General features: G+C 43.9%; 1 protein-coding gene across 4 annotated transcripts in view; it reads right to left on the reverse strand.

Moving 5' to 3' along the window:
* NPTN (neuroplastin) overlaps positions 1-18888 on the reverse strand; it is a 71558-nt gene that overhangs the window by 18106 nt on the left and 34564 nt on the right. For 2 of the 4 annotated variants that reach the window (XM_034994468.1, XM_034994469.1), the window contains exons 2-3: positions 12486-12657; positions 8948-9042 (exon numbers count right to left, since the gene is read on the reverse strand). In XM_034994468.1, coding sequence (XP_034850359.1) covers positions 8948-9042; positions 12486-12657 — 267 coding nt within the window. Of the gene's footprint in view, positions 1-8947; positions 9043-12485; positions 12658-17699; positions 18116-18888 lie in introns of those variants that run through there. The other 2 variants (XM_034994467.1, XM_034994466.1) reach the window with 2 other exon arrangements.

The raw sequence follows: 18888 nt of genomic DNA on the forward strand, positions 1-18888 counted from the left end.
CATGTTAAGCTTAAGATACTTCTTTAACATCCAAGTGAAGTTGTCAGGTAGACAGCTGAATATCCAGTCTGAAGCTCAGGAGAGTAGTCTAGGATGGAGATGTAAATTTTAGAAATTAGCGTATGTGTGACACATTTTTCCATTTTCATTCTCCTTTGCCCCACAGAGAATACCCACTCTGGCCCAGTTATCTAACTAATTCCAATAGTTCTGTGAATTCAGTACCCTCAGCTTTTACCTTGGGGACTCATCCCAATATTGCACATTAGTACCACCTAGAAGGCTAGAAGTTGAGTTGGCTTATGATGCCACAGCCTCTAAGAAGTTGCTATTCGGAAAGGATGCAGACCAGAAGGCCAAGCAAGACCTGAGGAGAGGGATGGGGATGGTCTTCACTCCTACCATGGTGTTTAGGAGAACACCATTTCCCCTTTTCATTTATCTACTTTGGTTTCTACAGACTTCTATCTACAGATGTGAACGTAGCCTTAAAGGCTCCTATGCACAGAGACTCTCTAGGAACTCAGCTCCCCCATCACACTTGGTTGGCCGTATTTACCTAGTGCAAACCTATAGGAAAGAGTCTTCAATGGTGAGATCTAGTACCGCTTTCTCCTCAGCTTAGCAAACAATACTGAGTGAAGAAGTGTCACTAGTATTGTGGGCAGAGAAAATTAACCCAAGCCACATCACTCTATTCCTAAGGGAGAGATTATAACAACTATTACTTTAGCCTTTGAGTCAATGAAAAGTTTTTTTCACTTCTCTCTATCCTTTATGGTAGCTGCTTAATCAGAAAAGCCTGTTCCTCAGATGGTAGCCACCTTGTAGTGAACATCGCATGATGCATAAACTTGTCAGATGACAAGGCTGTATACCTGAAACTAACAGAACAGTGTGTGTCAACTGAAAAAAAAAAAAAAAAAGGAAAGGAAAAAAAAGGTTGGGGGGGTGGAGAAAGAAAAGCTGAGCAGGACAATGGACCCACAGCAAGAAAGGTCACCAGACTCAGGGCACACGTAAGCACTGGTAAGAGAGCGGCGGGCGGGGGGGGGGGGGGGGGGTTTGTCAGAGTCCTCTCATAGTGGTTTTTAAATAGTCTCCAAAGTCTTTGATATTCTTCCCTTCAAGAAGTGAAGCATAATTGCTCCCTCCCCTTGAGTGTGGCCTAATGACAGTATTCTAGTGAATGAATGAAATAAAGCAGAAGTAAAGGTATGTGACTTTGGATAGTTCACAAACGACCATGTGGCTTTCTCCTTGCTCTCTCTCGGGTCACACATTCTGGGGAAGGTTACAGCTGTCATGGCAGGAGGACACTGAAACAGTCTATGGAAAAGGTCCACGTAGTGCGGAACTACGGCCTTCTGCCAACAGCAGCCCTGTGAGGGAGCCCTCTAGGAAACAAATCCTTCAGTCCCAGTCAAGCTTTCAGAAGACTGCAGCCTGACAGACCCTGAGCCACCCCAATAACCAGCTCCCTAATTCCTGACCCACAGAACCTATGAGGTAATAAGTGTTTTTTTGTTTTAAGTCACTAAGTTTGGGGGAAATTTAACTACCCAATGAAGACGACATTACCCCATTTACATAGACTGAGAAACTCAATTTTGGAAATTACTTAACATCTAAAATTACACTGCCAGTAAATGGTAAAGCTAGAGACCAAATTCAGGACTGATTCCAGAGGCCATGCTTTTTGTACTTTACCATATAGAAGGAAAAATAAACTGAACTAGAACTGAGTCCATAAAAAATAAAAATATACAATATGCATCACAACTGCATAGAAAACTGCCCAAATGTTATCTTTGCTTGTAGAGGTACTAGAACTGACCACCTCCAGACCTGAGGTGGACTGATTTAGCTGTCGGGAGTTTACCCCATATACTATAACACAAATAAAAAGAGCTTTGGACTTTAAGTCAGAGAAATTCAGGCTCCATTGAGACTATGACTCACCAACTGAGTAACCTAAGGCGGGTCATTTAAAATCCTTTGAGGGGCGCCTGGGTGGCTCAGTTAGTTAAGTGACTGCCTTCGGCTCAGGTCATGATCCTGGAGTCCCGGGATCGAGTCCCGCATCGGACTCCCTGCTCAGCAGGGAGTCTGCTTCTCCCTCTGATGTCCCCCCTCTCATGCTCTCTCTCTCTGTCTCATTCTCTCTCTCAAATAAATAAATAAAATCTTTAAAAAAAATAAAATAAAAATAAAATAAAATAAAATCCTTTGAGTTTCCGTACTCACTTTTGTAAAATGAAAGTTAATACTCACATAATTCTGGAGGTCTTGTGAGGATTAATTTACATCTCTGTACCAATCTAGCACATGACTGGAGCTCAGGGTCAAAAATAAACATTTAAATTGAGCTATTAGCCAGGGAAAGGAAAGGCTAGGCTTAGACTCTGGCATTATGAGTTCTAAGAAATCAAAGAGATGCTGATTAACGTGTTCCCTCTCTGTTTGCTGATATAAACAGGACTTTTGTTTGTAACTCTAGTAAGGTTTAATCAGGTCAGATACAAATTTTGATTAACGGCCTATTTATATTGATTAAGGTGCCCCACCTTCTATGGGCTTGCCATTTAATAAGGAACTGCTTAACCAGGGTCAGTCGGTCTGAAGGTAGGTCTGAGCCATCTGACAGAGCCAAACACTCCTTACTTTCCCTCACCCTCTCAGGGAGGCAGAGGGTAACCGAGAGACCTTTCAAAGAGATCACAGATCCACTTGGGAATTAGCTTGCTCTCTGGCCTTGTCAGCCACATACTCTAATATTAGATATCAGTTAACGGATATCCTTCCAGTATCCTAATGAATGGCAACACAGGGGTTCCAAAAGAGTCTTAGTTACCCGACAACACCAGACCCAATTTCGTTATCTGGGCCCGTGGCTGAGGACTAACGCATGTTCCTCAGTACCTTCTGTTGCCTGCCCAGCCTACGCTTAAAGCAAAGCATCCAGCTTCTCTGTCACACTGGTGGCTGTAGAAAGTGTCCACTTAGGCAGTGGAGGTATGAGTTCAGCTGAAGCTGACATTAAATAAAGTTAAACACAACAGAGCTAAGAACGGGGTAATGGTATGGGGTTTCTTACATGGACTGCTTATTTGGTGCTCACTTTTCAAAGCAAATTCATAACCTCCCAACTCATTTTTCATCTTTGCTGTAGGTAAACTTAGAGGCTTGGCTGAAGGCAGAGAGAGAGAGTGAGTTAAGATTTACTATTAAGCCAAGGGCTAAGCCCAAGAAGCAATATGAGATTGGTCACAATGGAAGCAAAAAGGATGCTGGCTTGTGGCTCAATAAGCCTCTCCACACATAGTATATTCATCATTCATCTGAAGACTAGGCGAGTCTGGGACTTCTGCTGCCTTCTGCAGATGAGGCTTTTCCCTTTCCTGTGGGTGAGAGCACTGAGTGGGTGGCAATTGAAGTTTCCTCTAAGACAGTGATTCTAACCTTGGCTATACACTATCATCACTGGAGTGCTCTTCATAAGCCTGAGGTCCAGGCCACATTGCCCACACATTAAATCAAGTTTGAGAACCACTGCTCTCATACCTTTCCTGGCACCAGTGTTTGAGATCAGGGGAGTAGAAGGAGGACTGTCCCTTAGGACAGAGAGACGAGTAAGTGGAGGTATGTGGGGCACTGAGGGGACACCTCCAAAGTTGAGAAGCTGACACAGCCACTACCATGAAGAAAAGAAGCTTAGAGATCATGTCCTTCAATAACCCAACTTCACCTTTGGGTTCTCCCTCTTCCATATAAGGGAACTACGGACTGTTGGAACCTTACAGGAACTCTAAGACCATCTATCTCATCCCGCTTCATCACACACCTGTGGATAAGTCACTAAGTTTGGGGGAAATTTAACTACCCAATGAAGACGACATTACCCCATTTACATAGATTGGAAAACTCAATTTTGGAAATTACTTAACATCTAAAATTACACTGCCAGTAAATGGTAAAGCTAGAGACCAAATTCAGGACTGATTCCAGAGGCCATGCTTTTTGTACTTTACCATATAGAAGGAAAAATAAACCGAACTAGAACTGAGTCTATAAAAAATAAAAATATACAATATGCATCACAACTGCATAGAAAACTGTGGAAGCTCAGGCCTGAGGAAAGACAGCGAAAGAGCGAATGGTTAGGGCCATTGCAAGTTTAATGGCAGGGCAGGGTTAGAACCCATTTCTTCTAACTCTCAGTCCAAGACCTTCCAGCTGTTATATGCTGAACACAGCAACATGGCTTTGTGCTTAAGAGCAGAGGCTCTGAGGGCGCCTGGGTGGCTCAGTTGGTTAAGCGACTGCCTTTGGCTCAGGTCATGATCCCGGAGTCCCGGGATCAAGTCCCACATCGGGCTCCCTGCTCGGCGGGGAGTCTGCTTCTCCCTCTCTCTCTCACTCTCTCTCTCTAATAAATAAATTAAAAAAAAAAAATCTTTAAAGAAAAGAGCAGAGGCTCTGGCACAAGAGTGCCTGGGTGAGAACACTTGTTCCACGGGTTACCTGTCACACTGGGCCAGTCATCTAATTCCCTGGAGCCTCCATGTTCTCCCCAGAAAGTGGAAAAAATAATGGCATCTCCATCCAAGAGTTGTGAAGACTACAGGGAAGGACAGGAATAGTAATGCACCTAGCACAGAGCCTGGCATACAGTTCATGTGCAATGTTAGCCATTCTTATTAAGGAAGGTCAGGGTAGCACCCTGAAGAGAGGAAAAGAAAGAATAGGTATGGTTATTTGGGCTGAGGTTGATGCTCAAAATGTTCTAGCAGCTTCAAGGTATTATTATTTTGCTTTCAAAGACTTCTCAAGTATGGGCAATTCTGAGTCAGAACCAGCTTTGACATGAGCTCTGACCTAAAGGATGTCAGAACCTCTACGCATCCTTGCCTATCAAACTAGCTACCTATCAAATAAATAAATAACCATGAAACTGCTCTGCATGCTGAGAAGTGCCATACAAATGAAGAGATGTGTATTATTACTCTTAATGATACTGTCATCACCGTACAGTCCACCTTGGCCAGTGTGAACTTTAACATGTCACTTGTAAGGGCCATATTACAGAGCAGGAAACAAGGACGCAGGATAAGGTCACTTACAGAAATCCTAACATTTAGTCATAATATTAAAATACAAAGAAAGCTGAGAAGTATGGAGGGAAAAACAAGATCAGTCTCAGCTCTGGTAGCCCCCAAAAGACTGAAACTCACTTGAAATGCCCAGTGACCAGGGATAGATAATGGTAAGCCTAATAACATGAGTAAGACCCTCAACCCAGACCTTCCTGGGTCAGGATGTACCTTTCACAAGAGGCAGTGGCATGTTTGTTGCAGAGGATTTGGTGACCACCAAAATCCTTTTCTAAAAACATTAAAATTCAATTCCTTATTTCTTGGATTAATCAAAATAACTGAGTGATGAGGATAAGGGTTTGGGAGTCAGGAGAGGGATTTTCTCTTTTTTGTAAATTACAGACATTTTTAAGGTGCTTTGTTATGAGCACATTTTTTTAATTTTATTTTTTTTAATGATTTTTTTTTTTTAATTTGAGAGAGAGAGAATGAGAGAGAGAGCAGGAGAGGGAGGAGGGTCAGAGGGAGAAGCAGACTCCCTGCTGAGCAGGGAGCCCGATGCGGGACTCGATCCCAGGACTCCAGGATCATGACCTGAGCCGAAGGCAGTCGCTTAACCAACTGAGCCACCCAGGCGCCCTTTTTTTAATTTTAGAAAAGGAAGAAAGGGGAAGAGGAAAGGAGTAAGAGTTAGAAAGGTTAAAGAATTACAGGAACAGAAAATCCAGTATCTATCTATTCATGAATGCTCTACAGCAAGCTGTGGAGTTTCTGGACGACCTACCCCTGAAGAGTCAAAAAACTGGGGAAAGAGATGCCTCCCCAGAGCTATCTAAGTGGATCCCCAGACAGGCTGGGCTATGGGCAGAGGTCCCACTAAGGTCTAGTCATTGCTGTTTCCTCTCCCCTGGTCAGCCCTGCTCCACCTTTCACCCCCAGCATCTGCTCAGGTCACCTAAGTCCATCTCGGCCGGACACCTAAGAAATGTAATCCTACACAGTAATCGTATCTTCCTGTTTACATTGTGTCACATTCCTGGCCTTTAAAAAAAGTAAAAGAAAAAACCCCCTACTTCAGATGCAAGGCCTTCCCTACTACATGTAGACATTGCCATCCTCAAAATTCCTTTCTTGACAGGGATCTACAGGCTAGGGTGGAAAAACACTGCCGCCTCAGGTCTGTTCCTGGACACGTGCCCCTTCCTCTGACTCCTCCAGCCTTTCTTCCTCTTGCACACCTTAAGCAGAGCAAGATGTGGTGATTGGCTCTACAGTGCCCAGGTCTGGTCTAGTCTAAGCCCCTCACTCCCCACAGTGCTCAGTCCAAACAACACCCCAGGGAGGAGGCGCTGAACTGCAGTAAAAGCCAAATGGGAAAGAAAAGGACTGTGGACTGCAGAATAAGTGCTAAAGAAATCTATCTGTACGGTATAAACGATACTGCCCTGAAATGCCTATTTAGTTAAACCATAAAGGAAGATTCGCAGAGACTCCTTTCAGCAGAGGTCACTTATGTTTCTTGAATCTCTCTCAAGTACAGCTACCTCTGTACCTGTATTACTCAGCAAATCTGTCAAATCTTTCCATCTATAAAGAGACAACAGTCTTTTACCTCACCATAGAGGCACTGAGGAAATATGAAAATGCTCTGGGAATCACTCTCTCTCTCCCGCTCTCTCTTTCTCTCTCGCTCTCTCTCAATGCAAGGCAGTTCACAAGCCCAGCCACCTAGCTTAGAATATGATCCTGGGCTTATGGCAAATCTTTTTAAAGTTAAACAGAAAAATGTTCAAGTCTTGACCAGACTAAACTAATTATCACCTAAAAGACACTAAATGTTCAGCTGTTTTCTATCCAGGTGTTAGGGTAAAGAGACTGGAATTCCTTGTGAATTTTCTTGAGAGACTAACCTAACTGTCCAAGCTAATCACAGAATAGGCTTTAGGATTCTATGAGAGAGAATTCTCTTAAGGTGAACTCCTTTAAAAGCAGGATATCACCAGCTGCCCAATCTTCCTCACAGAGCTGCTGGGCAGGAAAATGCAGCGGTGCACAGCACTCACAGTCACCACAGTAAGCTATCACGAAAGTTTTCACTTCCTCTGAAAATGCTCCCACCTGCAGCCTCCTATTCTCTGCCCCCTCCAGACCACTACCTCCTGTCTGCTAAAGGGAATGTGAGGAAAAGACGCCTCAGGGGTCACTAAAGCCCACCTCTTGGGCATCCAACCCAACGGGAAAAAGCCTCTGTCTCCACTCCTGACAGGGCTGCTAGAAATCATGAGAGCCAAATCAGCAGGATCACAGTGAAGCCAGGACTTCCAGCTGCACAGAATTACCCTTCAGGCTCGGGAGGACAGCTACCTACACACGCCACTCTCCCTCCCTCCCCCATCCTGTTACCTCCGCACTTGGGACTTGGTGCCAAAGGCTCAGCCTGGAATGCTGCAGGGCCTCCAGTATCTGATGGGCGAGTAAAACATCTCCCCACATAGCCCGGCTCACCCAGGCAAGGAAAGGCACTTGGCTGGCTTAGAGAAAAGGACTTCTCATACCTTCATCCTCATGTTGAACAAATGTGTCATCCTTCAAAAACAGAGATAAACCCAGACCTCTCCAAGAAAAGCCCTGAAGGAATCAAATCCCAGGTTCTCTAGCCTGTGTGGACTGTAACCATGCTACTGTGACTCAACCCCTTCAGGCATTTAGAATTCAATCTGGCAGCTGGAGGAGACACTGGCTGTCCTTACATCCACTTCCAAGTCAGGGCTGTGTCAGCAAGACACTACTTTCATTTAATAACAACATATAATTGAAACTTAGAATCTGTCTAAGCCTTTCTTTAATCTGAACTTCTAGTCTTCTAATTATTTTAAGAAAGATCTGAATATCTGCTATTACAGGATCTTCCCACTTCCTAAATTTATCCTTTCAGCTGCTAAGGATCACCTATGGATTTAAAGAACAAGTCTGTATCCTTCCTAAGCAAAATGAAGACTGAAAAAAAAAGAAAGAAAGGAAAACAAAACAAAACAAAACCCTCATCTCTTCAGTCTAACCCAAACAGTAGCCCCACCTTCCCCTGGACATTTCATAAAATGGAAAAACACGGGATGAGCGTCAAGACCTATATTCTAATGCTAGCTGCCACAAACCACTCTGTGACCCAGAGCTCGTGGCTGCACTTTTCTGGGTCTCAGCTGCTTCTTTGAAATAATACAGGAAAGCTGGATTCACGATGTTAGGTAGCTCCGACTCTTAGAGATCACTTGTCCATTCTCTTAGAGTTCCCTTCCTTTCCAGGAACTTTCAGCTACATGTTTAAGATGCCATGCACCCAGTTCCTATTAAAATTCCAATGAGCTATCCACAAACAGTTTATGTTCACCCTGCACATCGTATTTTTCCAAATCCTGCTGGCCCGTTGGAGAGACCTATTTAATAACATTTGTAAGGCACGATTTGTTCTAAGAGATTTACATAGGTTGAACCATATGAAGCTGCCAACATTCATACATTTTTACCACACAGAAATAGCAATTTCCTATGGTTTGAACTACCACATTAACTTATTTATTCCTCCTTATAATCCCCATGAGGTAGGTTTTATAAATGAGGAAACAGGAGCACAAAGAAGTTAATAACTTGCCATAGTCACATACATAGCTAAGAGATGATAGGGTTTGGATTTAAACCTGGGCAGCTGAGCTCCTGAGCCTGTGGTCCTACCATAATGTTATATGGCCTCCCGTAATGGGAATAAGAACAGCTTGAAAACTGGGAGTCCAGACCAAGGTAGTGTCTCAGAAGGAGAGTGAGAGGCTCACACTGTAGCCTCTGTTGGGTTGTACCTTTCACTTCAATGGTGGCATTTGCTTTAGGAGCACTGACAAAGTGATATACACAGTGGTATTCGCCTGAATCCTCAGCTCTCGGCTTATTGATCCTGCAGGGATGAGAAAAAAAAAAAAAAAATCAAGTGAGGAAGCTGGGAACAAACATACGACAAAATATACAACAAAAGAATCAAAAGGGCAACCAGGGACTCTGCTCTCCAAACTGTGTCCCTGAATGCAACTCACCTCCTCCTAACTAAAAGCAAAAACCTCCCTCCATGTATTACAAAACATTAATGCTTCACTCCTTACTGGATGTCTGGAATACAAAGATGGAGTGATACATGGTCTCTCACCTTAAACAAGTAATCAAAACAGAGGGCTGTACAAAACAGACTCTATTTAGATATAGAGGATGGAGCCATCAATAAAAACTTCTTGCTCACCTGGTGGTTCTAGTCAAATAAGAGCGAACAGGAAAAAAAGCAAATCTTCTGTGCTTCCCTAAAGACCCTGTTTTGGTCTTATTCTCCCCACACTGTATTTCAGTAGCATGCCTTTCAGTAAGTCTACTCACTAACAGGACCAAAGAGATAGTGGAGAGAGAAAAAAATCTCTGACATCAGAGCACCAGCCACAAAGATGCAACTAAACTTTTAAGACTTTTAAGTACAGGGATGCTTGGGTGGCTCAGTCGGTTAAGTGTCTGCCTTTGGCTCAGTTCATGATCCCAGGGTCCTGAGATCCAGTCTGGCATCAGGCTCCTTCCTCAGCAGGGAGCCTGCTTCTCACTCTGCCTGCCGCTCCCCCCGCTTGTGCGCGTGCTCTCTAACAAATAAATAAAATCTTAAAAAAAACTTTTAAATACAGCTAGAACTCTAAGGCCCTGCATGATCTGCTTCCTACCCTCATCTCAGCCACTTTCTAGCCCTGCTGGGCTCTTCTCAGTTTTTCCATGTGCCCCACTTGTTCCTTCCTCAAAACCTTGACATGAGATATTCCTTTACAGAGAATGTTCTTCCCATTATCCTTACCCTAACCTAACTCTTTCTGCATCACTATTGGCTCACATCACTTCTTTCTACCCTCAATCTAAGTGACAGCCCCCGCCCCCCGACATTCTTGCTTATTCTACACTGTAATTCTTCACAAGCATTCATCGCAACGTGTAATTACATACTTATGTGATTGCTTGATGAATGTCCAGTTTCCCAAAAGACCAAGTTCTATGTGGACAGGCACTGTTTATTTGGTGCATAATTCTATACCCAGCACGTGGCCTGGCCTGGAATATAGCAGGGGTAATGAATAAACGAGTAAATGACTGAATGAATGTAAACAGAGTGAACAGCTGTGCAGAGATCCTGATCAAGTAAAGCAGAGTGACAAGAAGGACTGTAGGAAATGTGCATGGCTAGAACTGCACTCCTCTGAATTCCACAGGGTGATCCTAAACAAGCTTTCTTGCCCCTGACAACCAGTTTCACACCAGCTCAGTACACTATGGCCTAGACACACACCCCAAAACACATGCAGACAGGCTGGTGTGTAATTACCAAAAAGAGAGAAATCCACATCAGAGGAAAACCATTATATAGCTTCTCCTCTTTTGGCTCAGCGGTTAAAACATACTTGTGATGGTCACATCTCCATTGCACTAGTTAATGTCTGAGAAAAACCCCTAACCTTGACTGGCCCAATATATTTATCCATCTTACTGTCCATCCCAAGAAAGAAACACAGGTTATCAGGCTATGGATGAGGAAAGAGACAGCCCATCCCTAGGACAGTCTCAGCATACCCACGGCAGAATATTCTAAAAGGAGCAGCCAAAAATCTTCTAAATTTGATACAAGTAGCTCTTAAATCAATACACTCCCAACAGGGAAAACAGACACAAGTCAGCTGCTCTTAGCAAATGTTCCAGAGTTCGGAGGAGGGGCAGCAGCTGTATCTTTAGGGCTCAGACTAACTCCTTTTAAGTTCCTTAAAAAGATTTGAAAAGAGGACTCCCAAGCTTGAGCCCATGCCTATGGGCTCAAAATCTCCCCCATAACATTCCCTTCAACTACTGGGAAGCAACTGAAGCAAATGGAAAATATCCCCTATAGCCGAGCAGGTGCAGGATCTGAGACTGGCTCCATAGCTGACTTAATAGGTAGCCCAAGGGACTCATCAGCTGTTCTTTCACAAAATGTGGGAGAAGAGAGATTCCCTGAAAAACTCTGACAATGCAGAACACCCCTAGAGAGCTGCTAATAAGCTGACCAAAAAAAAAAAAAAAGAAGAAGAAGAAGGAAGAAGAGGAGGAAGAGGCAGTATTTTATAAAGTCAAGCTCAAATTTAGTAAGGTACAGTTCAAAGCCCTATAGGTGACATAGTACAAGTCCTAGGAGAAACACAATTGAATGTCTGGTACCTTGAAAGAGTTATTATAAAAATATAAACTTGTAAAACTAACAAACAGACCCAAGAATATATGCCTTTCATTCCACCCAATAGTTCTATGTGATTAACCTTTTCCAAACTATGAGAATATAGCTGAGGTTATGTTTCCAATTTAACATCAGAAGAAACTACAGTGGAGATAGATTAACTTGCCACTAAAAGACCTAGATTCTAGAAAGTCAAAAGACCTGGGACCTAGCCTTACTTCTGAAATTTACTAGATACAATATTTGGCCTTGAAAACAGCAAAGAATTATTACTCTTTGAGTTTCAGACTCTTTGCTTGAAAAAGGGAGGATCCTTAATGAGGATCCTTAATGAGGGGTATGAAAAGATCTCAATCTTGCAAACTACGGCAGAATGTCCTTGCTACTACTGGCACACAGGTTTTCCTGGTCTCACTCCAGTGCATTACTTCTTTGCACTGCAAAGCTGACAAACAGGATTGGCCGATCCTTTTCCAAATTAGTTTTCAACCACAAACAAACAATTCTGAAAGGTGAGGTGCCATGTGTTCTAGATATTCCAAAAAAGCACCAAATCTTTGGGTGCCAGGTTAGCTTCAGCCAGCAAATACACCCCTTTCATCAAATGATGTTTCCAGGTTACTATCCTTAATCCAGATCACTAAAGAGCCCTGTATCCACTGGGTCTTGATCAGGTTCTGGTCCTATTAATTACTCCTAAAAGGTGACTCACTAGGAAATCTACCCAGTGGAAAGATTAAAGGGTGCTCTTGCTCTAAGAGTCCTAAGGCAGATTTCAATCTGATTCCTCAAACCACTGGATTAAGTCAAGAGACCTGCATTCTAATTGTGACTTTCCTACTGACAAGCACGATTACTACTCCCTACGCCCTCCATATCTCTATTATCATAATGAGGGGAACATCTATGACTCTCAAACCTGGCTGTTCATTAGAATCCTCTGGAAATCTTTAATAGATCCCTGGGCCTCACCCCAGACATACCGGATAAGATTCTCCGGAGAAGGACCATATATATCTTATGTGTCTCCCATGTAACAGAATTGTGGATTATGAACGTCCACAGTAAGTTCAGCAATGCTCCCTCCCATCTTCCCAGGAGCTGCTAGTCCCTCTCACCTGTATTCCATGTTGCTGGCATTCTTGCGAGTGGCAGTCAGTTCGACCCCATTCTTTGTCCAGTAGCTATATGTAAGAGTGTGAGAGCTGGAGGTGAGGTTACACTGCAGGGTGATGGGGAGAACAGGGCTGTCTCGAAGAATGACCTCTTCACTGGTGACAATCCTTGGCTCTGTAATAAGAGTGCACAGTGATAGGGAGCCATAGCCTTCCATTCTCTGTAGCCCTGGCCTGAGAATCGGATGGGGTAGGATGGGGAGACTAGAAGAAGAGGGAGGGCAGACAGGACCACATGAGGAATTTCACTTTACCACTTTGGAGGAAGTCAAGAAAGGAAAAACAATGATTATAAGCAAATGACCACTAGCGCAGACAACAGCCTGAAGACCAGTTGGCCTAGACGTGAAAAGAATGGGAGTATTACGGGTACTTGTACTGGCAACAATCCACTTACACTTTTGAACACCACAGTTTTATGATTTAAGAACCACCAACCAATTCAGCTTCAATTAGAAAATCAGGCTCCGCCTTGCAGTTCTGAAGACAAAGGCAATATCATTTATGTAACTAATAAACTCCCTATGGAGTCACTAAGCCTTGGAACAGTAATAGCTAGAATTAGATAATACATGTATGGCTTTTCCCACATTAAATTCTGATAAACCTATGGCAAACCAGCCATGGTCATTAATTATGCAGAAAAAGACAGTGTCGATCCTAACAGCAAATTTCCTGCCAGTAGTCTGTTGCATTTTCCAAATTTTGCCAAGGGAAAATTCTTAAGGAACCATCACAGTTCTTCTCTCCAGCCCGTATTTATTCCCAAAACAAAACTTTTTCAGAATTGCTAAGTAAAACACATTCCACTGTGCAGATAACATAACTAGAATGCGATATGTGTTGGTATCATGTGTTCCTAGTGTTTTAGAGCTAAAAGGCCCTTAGAGTTCAGTGAATCCCACTCTTTAAGAGCTAGAAACGGAAAATGACTTGTGCAAGTCATGACTTAGTGGCAACGCTGGGCCTAGAACACACATCTGACTGAATTCGCTAGCTCTGCCTCCCTTCCCCACCTCCAACCCCCCTCCCCCCCACCCCGTCACTTTCCGCCCTACATCAAGTTACATAATTCATCTTCTGGTTCTCTCCTGGGCTTAGATAACCTAGGGTCATTATTTTAGAACCTACAAAAATAACCTACTTGACTCAAATATTAGAACACATTGAGCAGAAATGTTTTAAGGCACACTCTATCATTCCTGGAAGGTTCATCCTTAAAAAAAATTCCACCACTATATTAAAGTCAAGATGTTTGTCGTCTTGTTATTACCGTTACTTCTCTCTAACCTTTTCCCAAGCTTAGCTGTTACTCTACTTTTGGTCAGACATTTTCAGGTGAAGTCTAAACTTTTCCCATCCACAATTAGAGGTATTTCCTCTTTTATTCTTTTTCTAATTGTTTCTCAGAAATTCTTGACTAACTTCCCATTTCCCTGCACCTGGCAACTCTGTAGCAGCAAACTGATACCATTTTATGCAGTACGGTGCTGACTCTTAACTCTTGAGGACAGAACTCTCTCCCTCCACTGGAGCTAAGCTTTGTCCCCTGTGCAGGGAGGGGGACAGAATAGAGAAGTCATGGGACACTTGAAAAATATAATGCCCAAGGACCTCCTAATCAATGCAACATTTCTGACTGTAGAGCTCATATCAAAGAAAACTGACAAATAAAGCAAATCCTCAAGTCTGTTCAATTAAAAGGGGTTCTCACTATTTTCCAATTCTGGCAAAGGGATAGTGGTTATCTTCCATTCAGCACTGGTCCTTACTGGTAACACCAAACGGTCTCTACGTACAGATAATGGAGGCATAGCAGCCACTAAGACAAAAGCAGATGCATGGAAACACGTTAGCGCAGTGGTGTCCCATGGTTTCCAAAACACACTGGACAGAAGCCAAATCCCTGGGCCTTAAGTCGAGCAGAACGGCTGCAAACCCTGCAATGGAAGGCGCACACACACCATCAGCAGAAAGCACCACAATTCCAGGAAAAATCAAAACCAAGCAAAAACAAAAGAGAGAACCAGTACTCCACAGAAATTAAAAATATAAAGGCAACATTAAAACCCAAACACACTTTTAGGTTTTTACTAAATTTTTATTATCCAATTTTATTTTCTGTCCCATGTGGGACTCTCCTTCTGGTTCTTCTTCTCAGACTGCACTGAGAAAGGGTAAACTCTGAGGATGAGGCCAAGAGCTTCCAGATGTCTCAACACAAGGAGGCCAAAGTAAGTGCTACTCTTACCTGTGACGATGCAAATGCTCACTGCAGCTCAGGGAGATCAAGAAGGTGATGAGAGCAACCTGCAGACTTTCTGCCAAGAATTCTTGGAAGGCAAAGGAAAGCACTTTTCCCCTTACGTGTTAAAGATCCAGGAGAGAGTCAGCTGGGAGCAAGTGGATAATTTAAATAGGTTTAAATAGGATTCTGCACCATAGGAGGGTGATGGGGTAGGGTAGCCTCCCTCCGATGATTGCTGTATATGGAAACCAGTGCTAAACCAAGCTCCTTGGCCAGGGTGCCACATCTGCATTCTACACCAGGATGAAGGTGGAGCTTTTCTCTCTGTGGTTTAGCACTGCGCATGAAAATCCAGGAGAGAGGAACATTTAGGAGAAGCCCAAAAATGTTTACCTGCCATTGACTCCTATTTAGAAACAGTGGATGGGAGACCCTTACCCTCACCATCACTCATGTGTAGAAGAACATGCTATGGCCAGGGAGATACCCTAAAAACTGGGCATATTTCTCTGTCTGCCTTACCTTACTCAAGGAGTTCTGGGGAAAGTACTGTCAAGAAGTCATCCTTAGGAGCGCCTGAGTGGCTCAGTCGGTTAAGCGTCTGCCTTCGGCTCAGGTCGTGATCGCAGGGTCCTGGGATCGAGCCCCACATCAGGCTCCCTGCTCAGCAGAGAGTCTGCTTCTCCCTCTCTCTGACCCTCCTCCCCGCTTGTGCCCTCTCTCTCTCTGTCTCAAATTAAAAAAAAAAAAAAAAAGAAGTCATCCTTAGAGGACTTCAGCCTCCTCCTGGAGGCAAATGTCCTTGCTAAGACCATAAAACAATCCAATTAGAGTGAATTCAGGGTGTTTTTTAGAAGTAGCAGCAGCTTGGCTCTCTAAAACAGTTAACTAGGGTTAACTGATTGAGGAAGTCTGGGACGAGACTGAACTGGCCAGGGTTTGGTTTAACCACATGCAGACACTTCTGAGTTAGGAAGTTTATTTCCAAGTAAACTGGGGAAATGTTATGTAGTACCCCCAAAGACTCCTCTTCTTCTGGCCCCAAGGCATGACCTTTTAACTCTTGAGTCTACCTGAGTCAAGCTCCTGGAGTACAAGTACCAAATGCCCAGCCCAGTCCATGCCTACAAACTTCTGCAGATTTCTGTGGCCATTTGGGTAATTCTGCTTTTATAAGGAAAGGAGCAGGGGGCAGGAGAAGGAAGCGTGCAAGGGAAAAAGTGTTAAATTAAAGGAAAATTGCTGGGTTAATATTCCCCATTTTCACATAGACAGGTTTTCTTTTCCCCTTTCCAGAAGCAGGTTCTCTGATTGAACAGTGCCAGCTGCAGCAGCCTCTCCTCTCTCTCCCCTAAGGCCTCTCCTCTTCATAAGCATCTTCTAAGGCACTATACAGAACAGATGACTAACCTGCTATCTTCCATATAAGTATATAGATTCAGGGCTCATGTCCTATTATTTCCTGTGTTATTACCAAATTCCTCATAAATGTGTTTTTACTATTTTTACTTACTCTTTCTAAATCAATCAGTTCCTTAAGCCAGAACTGGCTATAAGTCTGAGTTCTTGAAGAGAAGGTGAAAACCCAAAGGGTCTTTCCATTAAATAGAGTATGCTCCCTCAATTATAATCAGGTCAGATGCGGGGCTAGAACTCTTCCTGGCCAGGGGCACTAGCTCACTGGTGGCTTTTCCCTCCTTCTTCCCACTGTACAAGTAGCAAGGCACTTTTCAGAAAGAGAGGTGGCCACAAGAGCTCCTGTGTCTAATGTCTAATACTTGTACCTGCTACAACAGAGGAAGGGAAGAATTCTGAGCTAGCTGCTTAGCTCTCCCTCATCACTTAGTTGGAATTTAGTTTCTTCTTTTTGCAAAATACAAGAAAAGGCCAGTGTGAATGGCTTCCAAACTACTTCTGGGGTTGCCAGGGGATGAGGAGCACTGTGCCAACAGTCAGTCATCAAAGTCAAACTATCTGTGAACAGGAAGCAGATGCAACTCTGACTTTGAAACAGCATGATGGGGTTTTAAAAAAAAATACTTTGCAGTTTAGTGTCACCTGGTGCCTAATAGCAAGACATATGGAGAAAATCTCAGGCTGCTGCTTTTGAGAGAACAGGAGCCTGGACGGGCAGGACCAGTAAGGAGCGTACTGCTGTAGTGGAGGGCTGTTATCAGAGAAGCACGTGCCGCTGTTTTAGAAAAGAAAAAGAGCTGAAACTATGGAAATATCCAAGCTTACATGCCACCCAACAACCAAAACACACCACCACACCGCACCTGTGGCGACATTCCCATCACAGAACAGGATGACACCAAGTCACAGTGAGGGAAGAAGCTGGGCAGACACAAACTTAAAACCATAGAGGTGAAGGCAGCTACTCAGAGAGCTTCAAACAAATGAACAGAAGAAATAAAAAGTAGTTAGATTGGGGAGAGAAACAAAAATAAAAAGGCACCAGAGAATAAATCAGCAAAAGGATAGCAGGAAAACCTACTACAAAATTAAAGGGGAGGGAAAGAAACAATTCAACACTACCCTGGTTTAACTGCCTGGTTTTTTGAGTTTTAAGTGGTTTTTTGAGCCCCCCCACCCAGTTGTCCCTCCCCACCTCTTCCCATTGCAGATGATTTTGGACAGGCACGGATTTCCCCAAGTTCTTTGTTCCTGAGGAGAAAGACACAGAGAAGGGTTGGGGGATAAGGGAGGTAGAGAGGACGGCAAAGAAAAAAAAAAAAGTTGCCACAGATGTTTTCATACACTACAACCAAAAGGGTCGTGGGTTTGAAAAAACGAAGACAATGGGTGGGGTGAGCGATCATACTGGGGAAGAGGGAAAGGAAGCAGAAGGGAAGGGTCATCGGGCCACCTCTAATGACTACAGTACTACTGTAGGGTGCTGGACTCACTCTGAAGGACGCTTATGGTGGCCTGGGCTCGAATCCATGTTATGGAGGGGTTTTGCCTCAAGTCATTCCTCTTGGGGTCGTTGCTGGCCCTGCACTCGTAAGTCCCAGAGTCCTCCAAGGTGAGCCGGGTTATTCTCAGCACACTCACGCCGTTTGACCCGTAGGCGGTGTTTACGGTGACACGGCGCTTCCGAGCACCGTCCCACAGCTGTCTGAAAGACTCTGCCCGGTTGACTTCTGCGTACCACCACTGGATCTCTGGCGTGGGGCTCCCGACCACGTCACAGTACAGCTCAAAGGCGTCCCCAGTGAGCTTAGTTTCTGACATGGGCGACTTGACAAACCCAGCTAGAGGGAGGGGGAGCAGGAATGCAGTGACAGGCCAATCAGAAAAAAAAAAAAAAGAATCAACAGGTGTTAATAGTAATTTAAAGAAAAGAAAAGAAAAAAGCAAATGAGTTGCAAAGAACAAAAAGGATTCATTTTTAAACTATAAAGAGACAGTAAATAGCATTTCATATAAGCTTTTAGAAGAAGAACCACCCTGGGAAGCTTATGAAGCAAAGGCAGGCTAATTACAAGCTGGGGCGGCCCAGGTGCTAGCCAGGCAGAAGCAAGCCCACTGGAAAGCGTTTTAGCAATGGGCCCAGTTGGTAGGAATGAGAAAGCCTCAGGTCTCAGGGAAGAGCCTTTTTCCTTAGAACACAAACCATTACCTTTTCAAATTCAGGCAAGCGATGAAAGATAACCGCAAGCAGCAGTAGTTCTATATGCCAAGTCAGGATCTCTCTTTTGGATGGGTGAACACTTTGTTAGAGATGCAATGTCTTTTGTGGGCCTCAACAAGAAATATTAACTGACCTAATGGTGCCTTCTCTTGGGAATCAAAGTCGAAATTTCAACTGAAAAGGCAGCATATTTCTCTCTTGTGCAGGAGTCCACCCTGTGTTTGGGATGGACGTCCCCCCACATCCTATTCTTCCCTGGGTCTTTGGCAAACAAACAGCCCAGCTAGCTGTGACTAGGTAGCCTCTACCTGAATGCAGACTTTCAGGCACAAGAAAACAAGACAGTCTGTACTTCAGAGTGAGAGTTACTATGGGCGTCAGCTCAGCAGGGGAACCAACAGCAACGGCAATCCAGCTCATTGCCAACAGAGGGACTATGCCTTCCACAATTCCATGAGTTC

Source organism: Mirounga leonina, unplaced genomic scaffold (genome assembly GCF_011800145.1).
Source record: "Mirounga leonina isolate KUSES-001 unplaced genomic scaffold, KU_Mleo_1.0 Mir_91, whole genome shotgun sequence".
Taxonomy (NCBI): domain Eukaryota; kingdom Metazoa; phylum Chordata; class Mammalia; order Carnivora; family Phocidae; genus Mirounga; species Mirounga leonina.